Genomic DNA, 12,761 nt, shown 5'->3' on the forward strand with positions numbered 1-12,761 from the left:
GATTTCGAAACTTTTGAATTCCTTCAAATGCCAGACTGGATTCAGAAACTTTTACTGCAACAGCTCCTGCGTATCAGTAGATGGCGCCATCAGACTCCACAGTGATTGAATCATCCGGTCATCCGGAAGTGATGACGCGGGCCAGCACATAGGTGCGTACCTGTCAACTTGAACAAAAATCTCACTGTGTGAGGAGGAGAAGGGGGCAGGCCTTGTGCCAAGTAGTAGCCAAGAGGCACTTTTGAACATCACCCTGTCCCGAGCTGCCTCCTCCCACCCCCTCACCCCAAACAAACTTTCTGAGGTTAGTGCCGATGTGCTGGGGTGTTTTCACCCCCTTAATTGACATTGGCAGTTCAAAGCCTCAGAATACGAACTAGAAAAAACACTCTTTACAGTGGTTTTCAGCTCGTTTCCCCTGGCACCATGTGGTATCGGCTCCTCACCGGGTGACCGTGTGATGGGAGCCGATATCATGTGTCACATGGTGGCACCGTGTGAGTTGGCAGGTATGTAGGTGCAAACTCTGCACACTGACATCAGTTTACAAAGGCAACTTTCATGCCCTCAGACATGGAGCGACTCAAACTGGTAGCTGCACAGTGTGCTGAATCTAAAATGGGTGCTTTTGAGCAATCAGAAGTCCACTTCACAGAACAAGGAGGACAGGCCAGTGAGAAATTTGTAGTTAGAGTATCCACGAAAAGAGTGCTATAAAAAAAAAGCTAATTGTTCTTCTGAAAGATACTTCTAACCCCAGATTCCTCACATTTGGAAAAGACACCACAGTAGTATCTGAAGGTGGTGAGGAAGAGGAGTGGACTTTACCAGTGGGCGAATGCAACTCTAACACCTCTGTGACTTAAGATTCCTACCATGACACAAGTGATCTCTCCAGTAGGGGCCCCTATAGCGAGTCTAACTCAATCTATGAAGTGTGTCAAGGCCACTGGCACTTTGAAGGTCTAAATTCAACCCAGAATTGGTGTAGAAAAAGGGAAGTAATTTGCCTGCTTCTTCCTCATCATCATCATTGTCTGAAAGATGTGGATTGCCCTTTAGAGCATCCAAATCAGAACAAAGTATAGCCTCCAGCCATCTATAAAAGCTAGCATCAAGTCAAGGGCTGTGCACTACCTAATAGCACAAGGTGCATCAGGGAGCACTTGTCAAATGACAAAGTCATGTTTTGGGATGGACTGAACCACACGTAGCGGTCAGTCTTTCTGAAGACAGTGCTCGTTTACAGATATTGAGGGTGCTGCTTCACACCTACACAACCCAATGACGCTTAAGGGGACCTGTCGCCTCTGTGTAATTGCTGTGAATCATTATAACCAACTTTAATTACCTTTGTTACTGGACCCATGAAGGTTAATGTCCTCCTACAAATTTGGCCCCACTTCATGAAATTCAACCATTGCATAGGTCAAAATGTGTTGACACAACCAATCAAGGAAATCAGCACCCCCAAATCAATAAATCAATTAATCTGGATTTGTAAAGCGTGGCTAATCACCCGATGTTTTTCGTGGCTGAGGGCCTGGAGAAATCTGACAATGTTGAAGAGTTCCTTGCTGTGGATGGAGCTTGCTTTGATGCGGTCGGCCAAAGAATATTTCATCAGTCTATATCAGCCAACCAACTATTTTTTGGGTGTTGCCCCAACAAACGACAAGAGGGCCCATATCCTTGATTAGAAACATTGGCAGCGAGACTCCAATAAAAACGACTTTAAATGAAAAGTCTAAATGTGATTCTCTACAGATCAGACTATTTTGTATATCCAAACTACTGAATATGTATTGAACGCTTCATCCCATGATTCCAGGATTGTCTAAATAACAAAAAACATGCTGTGAATTTTACTTTGTCTGCATCAGTATCTCAGTTATTTGTCACAGATCACACTGGTGACTTTATTTTGTGCACCAATGACAATTATGTAAAGAGTTAAAGATAGTTATTTCTTTAACTTACTTATTGGCATTACTTTAAGCAAGCAAATGCAGACAGCTCATTCTGAATGTCCTCACAAATATTTTTTGAATATACTTGTATTTGAATCATGCTGTACATTTTTTCACTGGATACAATGGTACTACTCCTATTGTACTTGTAACTGTGGCTAAAGGTGAACAGCAAAGGAGGAAGTGGTTTGTTTCCAATGAAAGTTTGGAGCCCGAGCACCAAAGGCAGGCGTCATGCAGCTCTGTGACTGACATCTGGTCTTATTGAGGTGTGGACGGTTTAAAACGTATATATATACATTTTCCCTATACACACTGTTGTAGATTATTCTAAGACTTTGTGAAAACAGACAAAAATTACAGGGGTGGAGTTTCCGATTTGCATTGCAGAGCGCAAAAAGGAAGAGAGGAAGCAACAACAGCACACAAGGGTTACGCCAATATACGCAGTGGCGTAGCTGGGAGGGGGGTGTGGGCAGTTCGGCTGGCACTTTTTGGGGGCAGCAGCATTTCACGTGAGGTGAGCAATTTTGTCGAGAGCAAGATGAGTGGTTTTCTTTTTTTTTCTTTTTTCCTTCGTCGTCTGTCGTCCCCCTCCCACACTTTCCCTCTTACCAGCACCGGCCATCACTGGGAGGCCAATTCAGGGACCGCCCGGGCGGCAAAAGCTCTAGCTATGCCACTGAATATACAGACTCATGTCTTCACTTTCAGAGGTGGACCAAACTTGCACTTGAATCCAATGGTGTCACCTACCAGTGAACAGAGGCTGTTGCAGGAAAAGATTCCAGATCCAGTCTGGAGCCTGTGGGGATTAAAAAAGGGAGGAATCTGTGGATAGAAATATCCACCAGAGAGAGCATATGCATGCGTGCTTGTGAGGTTGCTCTCCCCAAAAGTGTGGAAGATGACTCACAACCCGCAGTAGGTCCTTCTGTCACTGTGGAGCACCTACTAGGTCCAAACAGTCAATTTCAGCCACTAGTAAGAGCTGCACTAGTGCATCTGCTTCAAACCCTCAGGAATTATTAATGAGAGATATGACTGAGGAGGAAATAACAGGAAAAGCATAATCCTGATTGATGTGGCTGCTTACTTCAGTTCTGGTCAGCGGATACCCTCTTGCGACCTGGGTTGGGACCTCACTCCGAAAAGGTAGTCAAACCGGCATCCATTTGTAGCCTGACGATGGTCAGGCAGCTCTGGAAAATGGAGATGGACAGTCCTTTCTCCAGTCATACAAACATGTGCATCCCACTCTGCAAGATAACAAGCCACCCTTAATGCCCCTTCTATCTCCTACTGGGTCTGTAAAATGAACCCCCAAAAAACTGTCAGAGGACCAGTAAAGTAGGTGCACAGAGTGTATTAATGCATAAAGTGTGCTTTAAGTCTGAGGCAGCCCCGCCTGCGTCTAGAAGTGAGTTTTGAGGTGAATACCTCATCTAGGCAGGCCTTGGTGTAGATTGTAGCCAGAGTGGTGAGAGGAGCCGCACATCAACCGAGGCATCCATTCATCCAAACTCTCACCCGGAGGAAAAAGAGAAGTAACACTGAGCAGGAAGAGTTGAGGCAACTGAAAAAACAGAAGATAGGACAGGACTGTCCCGCACCCTCCGAAATGAGATGGAGGGGGAGAAGAGATGGGTATTACCTATGCTGCTATTGCTGCTCCGGGAAGTATGGGGATACAAGGCTGGAGACGAGTCAGGGGAAGGAGGGTAGCAGCGCTCAGCTCCTACACTACTAAGCAGGCTCAGCAACACCTTCCGGTTAGCACCTTGTCGCAGGCAGGAAAGAAAAACATACAACAGTCAACTAGGGATCTTGTGAGCAGAAGCATTGTTATCTTCCCCTTGAGTGACCACTGAATGCATCTATTGGTGCACTACACATGCAGCAAACGTTGTGATCCACATAGGGCCCCACCAGACATACCCATGTGCAATTCCAGCTGATGGTGCTCGACTTTCACAAGAGTACACAGACTCATAACAGCTCAACAACCTACATAGAGAGATGCAGCTGAGGTCAGTTTACCATCACATGTGTAGCAAAGGCACCTGACCATCACAGGTACAGCTGAAATCACACAAACATCAGAGGCTCAGCGGAAGGTAGGCCAAGGGAACATGGCATGCAGATCAACAGATGAAGGCAAACATTTGTGAATGCGTGGTTGTGGGCTTGTGTCCTACACAGGCTCAGCTCAGATCATGTGACCGAGGCAGCAGTGGGCACCTGATTGTGTACAAATATACTGCCTGCAAACTACCTCTTCGGAGAAGTACACAATTACAGATTCTTCAGCTAATTGGCAATTCTGATAAGAGCAGCCTCCCTAAAGCTTGCAGTCATCCCTCTTCCAGAAAGTACAAGTCACATCTTCATCAACATAAAATCTATACTCTTCTTGCCAAGACCTCCTTCCTTCATACATGTGAAAACACCTCCGTCTTGTAGAGGTCAGTGGAAACCCTGTACGTATTGAATTTGAAGGCAAAAGTAGTCCTGCCATGAGACTTCAGCCCACCGAGGTCTCCGCCCTTTGCCTCAGCAACATCCTTAAGCATCCCTCACATTACTTGTCCCTTGTTCTGATCCCTCTCTGACCCCTAAATAATTTAGCACCTATCAATATCCAATTAGCAAATTGATATCTATCTAACCACATGAGATGTTGGGCTGTAAACACGTTTCTATGAAGTGCAGGGGGCTTAGGGTTAGGAGGGACAAAGTTCTCAGCCAATCATCCTTCATTAAAAGTCATATACATTGAATCACATGCAGAACTAGAATTCCCCAATTATAGAAACAGAATGGTCATGTAATATTAACAATTAATTTTGTTATGAAAAGATTCACAGGAAAATATAACAAGCATTGGCATAGCCAATAGGTCTCACCTTTGGCACCTTATAAGCATTTAGTTATGCAGCAGGTCCCAAAGGGGAGACCTATTGGCTATGTCAATGCTTGTTTTCTTTTCCCTTCAATCTGTAGGTCTCGCCTGGCATCTGCCGGCAACCCTTCCTGCCTTCAAACCAAATTTATTTCCATCTAACATTTATGTGCTCATTCCATCTACTCTCACACTTTTTACATTGCTAGATTTCTAATTGATCTTTTCTCTTCAATGTACTTAATGTCTCTGTCCTCCCTCCGACTCAACTCACTGTATCATCTTGCATGTATCAGCTTATGACCAGAGACCCCTGAGCAGTAGCCAGGGTTTTGCTCAGAAGCCTGTGGCCGCGTGATCAGATTTTGGGATCCAAGGCTGCTTAGTCTTGATTCCACCTCATGCCTCTTTAATCCATCAGCAGATACTCCCTCCCCCTTTGTCTCTTGTAGGTTCCTGCTTTCTCCCTTTGTTGTATTTAATCTATCTTTCTCTACCTTTGTGTACGCCTTGTGTTTTTCCCTTTTTTGCTCTGATTAGAAAAAATAAGTGTGTGTCCCCACAAATGAGTGCCTGTGAGCCCCACCTGCATTCACCAAATTAAGAACTGCCTGTGAGTCAAGCATCAAAGCAAAGAAAGTCATGAGTACTATCTCAGTTGACCCAGTGTAGACCCCCGCTGAAGCTGGGAAAGTGGATGGATTCACAACACCCTTGCATTTTACTTTCTTATGCACATAGCGTTGATAACACATACCAGTATTGGTTAGAAATATTATGCATTCTCTATTGTTCCAGATAACCCGTAAACAATTAAGTGAAAGCAGGGGTAAGAAACTGAGGCTTCATGGAAAATGACAAATTCTACATAGATGTTAAGGGAGGCCTTTGTAACTTACTTGTGTAACATACATGAGTTGGCTGGTAGACAAATGACCACACATTCCCACCTTAAAATGTCTCCGTTCAATTTTTTGCCCAGATTGCTATTTAATTATATTTTCTGTGAAAAGGTGTAATGTCAGCTTTTTAAAGAAAACATACACTTTCTTTAGTAGTGACACCGGGAGAATATTGGTGGGCCAGCGCATGCCTCCTTTTCATTGATAGAACTGTCCTCTCACCAATCACTGCTAAACGGCACAGGTTAGAAATTCACCTACACCAACTTGTTAAGTCATGGACTGTCAATAAATAGCAGTAGTTGTGGAAAAGGGGTAAAGTACTGGTGGGGATCACCCTGCCTCCTGGGCCATTTCCCCAACATTTATTACCTCTACTTGGATCCCTCAGATCCATATTGATTGGGCATAACATCAAGTTTGATTAATATGCAGCTAATGCTGAAATCTATCTCTGCATCACCTCAACCAGTGACATTCATCAACTGAAACTATCCTCGAGATAATATACAATTGGATGTCAAGTACCTTCCTGAATTGAACCTAAATGGCTTCACCCCCCAAGAGGACAAGTTGTGCAAAATCACTTAGATTCATTATCGACCCAAATAATGAATGCTTCCATTTAGAAGGCACCCACCAATTCTAGCAGGGTCTCTATGTGCTGGTTTGCCAGAGAGGGCTACAACTGATAGTTACTCAAGACTGCTTTACAGCCCGAGAAAGTGGATAATTCTTTAAGCTGGTGTGTAAAAGAAATTCCCAAAGTGCTCCTTCTGTTACTAAGGTTCTGTCGATCTTGATTTAAACCTAAATCTGAAGAGGCACAGTACACGGGGAGATAACCAGTGACGCAGTCCCCAAATGAAGGTAACATCTGAAAATGCACCAGGCCAGTTTGAATTATATTCTGACCAGGAGCAGGGGCAGTATTCTACTCTAATGGGAGACGTGATCTTTCTATCTCATTCAAAGAATATATCTCCAGGAAACCCAAGACAGCCTAGTAACAACTCTCTGCCCTCTATTAAATAACAAAAAACAATTTGATGGACAGAATGTAGATCAATGTCTTACATTCACCCCAGTACAAGGATCTGGGCCTAAATCCATCGTTTTTTGCACTCCACACCACCCTGGGTCAGATAATGGCTTTATGCAAATCAGCTCTGACCCTGTGCCCCATGGGAACAGTCCAGTCCGAACTACAACAGCCATATCTTTCCCAGACCGGAATCAAGCATCCGAGGACCGGACCGGTTTCGAGGTAACACCTCTCATCAGCCCGGCTAGCTTGACTCCAGTGGTGTGGAGACTCTGGGACCCACGTCTGAGCTACCCCAGTACACTCAGGGAGAAAATTACAAAAAACAATTTGATGGACAGAATGTAGATCAATGTCTTACATTCACCCCAGTACAAGGATCTGGGCCTAAATCCATCGTTTTTTGCACTCCACACCACCCTGGGTCAGATAAGGGCTTTATGCAAATCAGCTCTGACCCTGTGCCCCATGGGAACAGTCCAGTCCGAACTACAACAGCCATATCTTTCCCAGACCGGAATCAAGCATCCGAGGACCGGACCGGTTTCGAGGTAACACCTCTCATCAGCCTGGCTAGCTTGACTCCAGTGGTGTGGAGGCTCTGGGACCCAGGTCTGAGCTACCCCAGTACACTCAGGGAGAAAATTACAAAAAACAATTTGATGGACAGAATGTAGATCAATGTCTTACATTCACCCCAGTACAAGGATCTGGGCCTAAATTCATCGTTTTTTGCACTCCACACCACCCTGGGTCAGATAATGGCTTTATTGAATCAGCTCTGACCCTGTGCCCCATGGGAACAGTCCAGTCCGAACTACAACAGCCATATCTTTCCCAGACCGGAATCAAGCATCCGAGGACCGGACCGGTTTCGAGGTAACACCTCTCATCAGCCCGGCTAGCTTGACTCCAGTGGTGTGGAGGCTCTGGGACCCACGTCTGAGCTACCCCAGTACACTCAGGGAGAAAATTACAAAAAACAATTTGATGGACAGAATGTAGATCAATGTCTTACATTCACCCCAGTACAAGGATCTGGGCCTAAATCCATCGTTTTTTGCACTCCACACCACCCTGGGTCAGATAATGGCTTTATGCAAATCAGCTCTGACCCTGTGCCCCATGGGAACAGTCCAGTCCGAACTACAACAGCCATATCTTTCCCAGACCGGAATCAAGCATCCGAGGACCGGACCGGTTTCGAGGTAACACCTCTCATCAGCCCGGCTAGCTTGACTCCAGTGGTGTGGAGGCTCTGGGACCCACGTCTGAGCTACCCCAGTACACTCAGGGAGTAAATTACAAAAAACAATTTGATGGACAGAATGTAGATCAATGTCTTACATTCACCCCAGTACAAGGATCTGGGCCTAAATCCATCGTTTTTTGCACTCCACACCACCCTGGGTCAGATAATGGCTTTATTGAAATCTGCTCTGACCCTGTGCCCCATGGCAACAGTCCAGTCCGAACTACAACAGCCATATCTTTCCCAGACCGGAATCAAGCATCCGAGGACCGGACCGGTTTCGAGGTAACACCTCTCATTAGCCCGGCTAGCTTCACTCCAGTGGTGTGGAGGCTCTGGGACCCACGTCTGAGCTACCCCAGTACACTCAGGGAGAAAATTACAAAAAACTATTTGATGGACAGAATGTAGATCAATGTCTTACATTCACCCCAGTACAAGGATCTGGGCCTAAATCCATCGTTTTTTGCACTCCACACCACCCTGGGTCAGATAATGGCTTTATGCAAATCAGCTCTGACCCTGTGCCCCATGGGAACAGTCGAGTCCGAACTACAACAGCCATATCTTTCCCAGACCGGAATCAAGCATCCGAGGACCGGACCGGTTTCGAGGTAACACCTCTCATCAGCCCGGCTAGCTTGACTCCAGTGGCGTGGAGGCTCTGGGACCCACGTCTGAGCTACCCCAGTACACTCAGGGAGAAAATTACAAAAAACAATTTGATGGACAGAATGTAGATCAATGTCTTACATTTACCCCAGTACAAGGATCTGGGCCTAAATCCATCGTTTTTTGCACTCCACACCACCCTGGGTCAGATAATGGCTTTATGCAAATCAGCTCTGACCCTGTGCCCCATGGGAACAGTCCAGTCCGAACTACAACAGCCATATCTTTCCCAGACCGGAATCAAGCATCCGAGGACCGGACCGGTTTCGAGGTAACACCTCTCATCAGCCCGGCTAGCTTGACTCCAGTGGTGTGGAGGCTCTGGGACCCACGTCTGAGCTACCCCAGTACACTCAGGGAGAAAATTACAAAAAACAATTTGATGGACAGAATGTAGATCAATGTCTTACATTCACCCCAGTACAAGGATCGGGCCTAAATCCATCGTTTTTTGCACTCCACACCACCCTGGGTCAGATAATGGCTTTATGCAAATCAGCTCTGACCCTGTGCCCCATGGGAACAGTCCAGTCCGAACTACAACAGCCATATCTTTCCCAGACCGGAATCAAGCATCCGAGGACCGGACCGGTTTCGAGGTAACACCTCTCATCAGCCCGGCTAGCTTGACTCCAGTGGTGTGGAGGCTCTGGGACCCACGTCTGAGCTACCCCAGTACACTCAGGGAGAAAATTACAAAAAACAATTTGATGGACAGAATGTAGATCAATGTCTTACATTCACCCCAGTACAAGGATCTGGGCCTAAATCCATCGTTTTTTGCACTCCACACCACCCTGGGTCAGATAAATAAAGCATGCAACAGGTTGCAGAGAGCGAGATTTGACCAACTAAAATGTTAGATGTGGAGTCAGAAGCAATGCAAAGTAATGTTTGGCTAGGGTGTCAATTGAACTCAAGATGACTGGTCTGAAAATTTGAGCTACTGCGAGGTTTCTACTAAGAGCATCCATCATTGCTGCTCCTCCTATGGAGTGAACTTTGGGAGCATGTGTAAGAGATTCGTTGATGTTCTGGTAAAAAAGCAATATTATGGGACACCATTCATCTCAGCATTGATTGTTTTTAAAGTATTATATGAGGGGGAAGAGACTGACAATTTTAAGATACGTTTTTCAGTATCTTCAGTCTCATCAAGAAAATATTTAATAGCTCTTTTGAAGTTTAACTTAAGCACAAACCATCCTGCTAAACAGATCCAATTATGGAAAAACAAGGACCACAAAATGGTCGGCTTCCCATGAAAATCTAATCTTTTTCTGGAAAGGAACAAGAGAGGAAAGTGTTAAGGAAATTATAAATAAAAATGTGCGGTACCTAGAGCTTGAATCTCATCATGCTTCTTGCTCATTTCATAACCAGTAGGAAAGCGACCTTTCAAAACAAATGTAGATCTGACTTGTGAACGTGTTCAAAAGATGGTAGGAATTAATTTGGACAAGACTATATTAAAATGATAAGGGAAGGAAGGGGAGAAGGTTTTCTGACAGGTAGGAAAAATGAAACTCTAGGAGTCTCAATAACAGGAATGGTGAACAGAAAGTTACTTTTGAAGGAAATACGCAATTGACATTCTAGGGACAAGGAACTGATTTCCCTGAATCTTTCCTGAGACTAACTGATCTAAGCACCACTTTTAGCATGGCCCATCAAGAACAATGAAGACCATTCTCAATGTGTGTTGTTTCAGCTTAATAATCAGCTTACAGTACAGAGGAACTCGCAGAAAAGTGTGATGAAATGTATGTTATGTTACTAGTATATCCAAATAGCATTCCCTTTGGAGTCGTCTAGTACATCAACCTGAGCTCCACTCGAGACGAAAAGCATCTCTGTGCGACAGCCGCCTTGGAAAATCCAGCACGAAAATTTTCTGACATTGAGCGTTCTGGGCAGAGGCAAAGAGATCTAACCAAGGCTCTCACCACTGATGAAAAATACCTTACGCCACCTCCAGGTAGGGGACGCCATTAAAGATCTGCTAGGCAGGGACGGCTGAGTTTGTCTAGTCTGAATTCAGGAAACCTGCCAGGAGTTGAACCACCAGGGATGTGTTCTGATGCTCCAGCCATTTCCAAAGAAGCAGGACCTCGACAAAGGGTCCACGACACCACCCCGCCCTGTTTGTTACAGAACTACATGGCGATGGTGTCGTCTGAACACCTGCACCAGACTTCCCTTGATGGATGGTAGAAAGGCTTTCAATGACAGTCAGATTGTTCGAAGTTCCAGCAAGTTATGTGGAGTCTGGATTCCGTGGGGGACCAGAGTCCTCTGATCTCTACCTCTCCCAGATGGCCGCCCCATCCCAGAAGTGACGCACCAGTCACTACTGTGAGATCTTGTTGGGGAAGGGGGATGGGTCTGCATTTGACCCAATCACGGTTTGTTAGCATGGCCTCGTAAAATTATTTTACCTGAGCGGGGGTTGCTCCAAACCCTAAAAATACTGGAAGGCTCTGAGTCGATGGTCCTTTGTTATGTCAGGCGACGGACAAGGAGAAGTTAAAGCACATTGTTATGCTTCTTGTGCCTCTTTCCTGAATGCTCTAATGACTTTGAGAGGAAGGAAGAGGACTTTGGGATCCTAAAGCAGTCCCACGACCTCGCTCTCAATCTCTGCAGTCTCGTCTGCCAGGCCACTAGCAGTTTCAAGGGCCGCTCCCTCAAAGCCTTCAGTGCCATGACTCAGCAGTCCGAGCACAACTTGGATTCGTTGTCGCGCTCATGACACCACAGACACACTAGGTGTGGGTCTACAACCGACATAGCGAGATGACACGCACCACATGGTTTAAACCCTGTCTTCCTCAAAGACATCCCGAACACAACAAGAGCAAAATTTACCCTCCCAAAAAACAAATTAGACAAATATTTGGTCAAAACCAACAGAGGGGTAGCTCTTTCTCTAGATCAGCGTTAACTGGTACAAAAAGAAAAGAACAGACGTCAGCATGCCACGATGGCGCATATATATGTGACATGGACATCACTTCTGGTGCAGACAAAGTATAGAGTCGATCAACGCCACTTACTGGTGCACAGGGGTACAGCTCACACAAAGATTTTGCCAATCCAGTCTGACACTTGGGAAATTCAAAGGAAAGGGATCTGCGGCTAGATGTCTCTATCAGAATAATTTGTATTGTTACCAGAGATGCCTGCTCCAAAAGACTGCCTAGCATTCTAAAAGCCTTGTAACCAGATTACTCTGATATGGAGATTCAAAGACTGAGCCAGTGCCAGATCTACTGTGCCCAGACAAAACTAGAGCTTGTCACTTCTATCTTTTTCAGATATTTTACTGTGGCATTGCTACTTTGAATCAGAATGGAATTTAGTGCAATAGAGGGTATAAACATCTTAAGGAGTGGTACTAAAATGATTGTGAATATGTTGAAGTTTATTCTGAAGACCCAAGAAGAGAACATGTTTGGTTGTTATTTGTAAAACCTTTGTCACCTTCCTTTAAGTGTGCTTTGTTCAACCAGCTATTACTGATAAGAGAATGGGTAGATAAAAATCCTTCAACATCATGAATGCCCTCATCACTATGCATTTGGAAAGCTGACGCAGAGGGATTTTTTAACAGCAGGACACAACTCTGTACTGGTAATCTTAACCACACATCAGGAAGAGTAGAAACCTTGTGTTTCTTGATGAGCCATTCATGTAAAAAGATGCCCTCTCTTTGTGTATGGTGAACATCTAATTCCCTGGTGTAAACTGTGAGGAGGACGGGAAATCTGGGGCAGCACAAGTGGTCTAGACTTTTAATTTTCAATCTGTTGATCTGTCAATCTAATATGTGCTCGAATTTATCTTTGGGCTCTTCTTTCTTGGGAAAAATGTATCAGGGGTAAATCCCTATGATAGCCTGCTGTTTGAAACTTTCTTGCATCATAGTTTGTACCTGTAAAAGCTAGTCCAGCACCCTTGTTCTCCGTGATGGAATGCAGTTGTGGAAAACTGCAAACCCTGAGCTGGTAACCCTCCT

At 45.1% G+C, this 12,761-nt stretch overlaps 1 protein-coding gene across 4 annotated transcripts in view; it reads right to left on the reverse strand.

Moving 5' to 3' along the window:
• Nucleotides 1-12,761, reverse strand: part of PLA2G6 (phospholipase A2 group VI) — a 604,218-nt gene that overhangs the window by 97,307 nt on the left and 494,150 nt on the right. For 3 of the 4 annotated variants that reach the window (XM_086963273.1, XM_086963270.1, XM_086963262.1), the window contains one exon: nucleotides 3,625-3,750. The exons of the other annotated variant lie outside the window; for it this stretch is intronic. In XM_086963273.1, coding sequence (XP_086819399.1) covers nucleotides 3,625-3,750 — 126 coding nt within the window. The remainder of the gene's footprint in view (nucleotides 1-3,624; nucleotides 3,751-12,761) is intronic. 4 annotated transcript variants of the gene reach the window in all.

Source organism: Lissotriton vulgaris, chromosome 1_1 (assembly GCF_964263255.1).
Source record: "Lissotriton vulgaris chromosome 1_1, aLisVul1.2, whole genome shotgun sequence".
NCBI lineage: Eukaryota > Metazoa > Chordata > Amphibia > Caudata > Salamandridae > Lissotriton > Lissotriton vulgaris.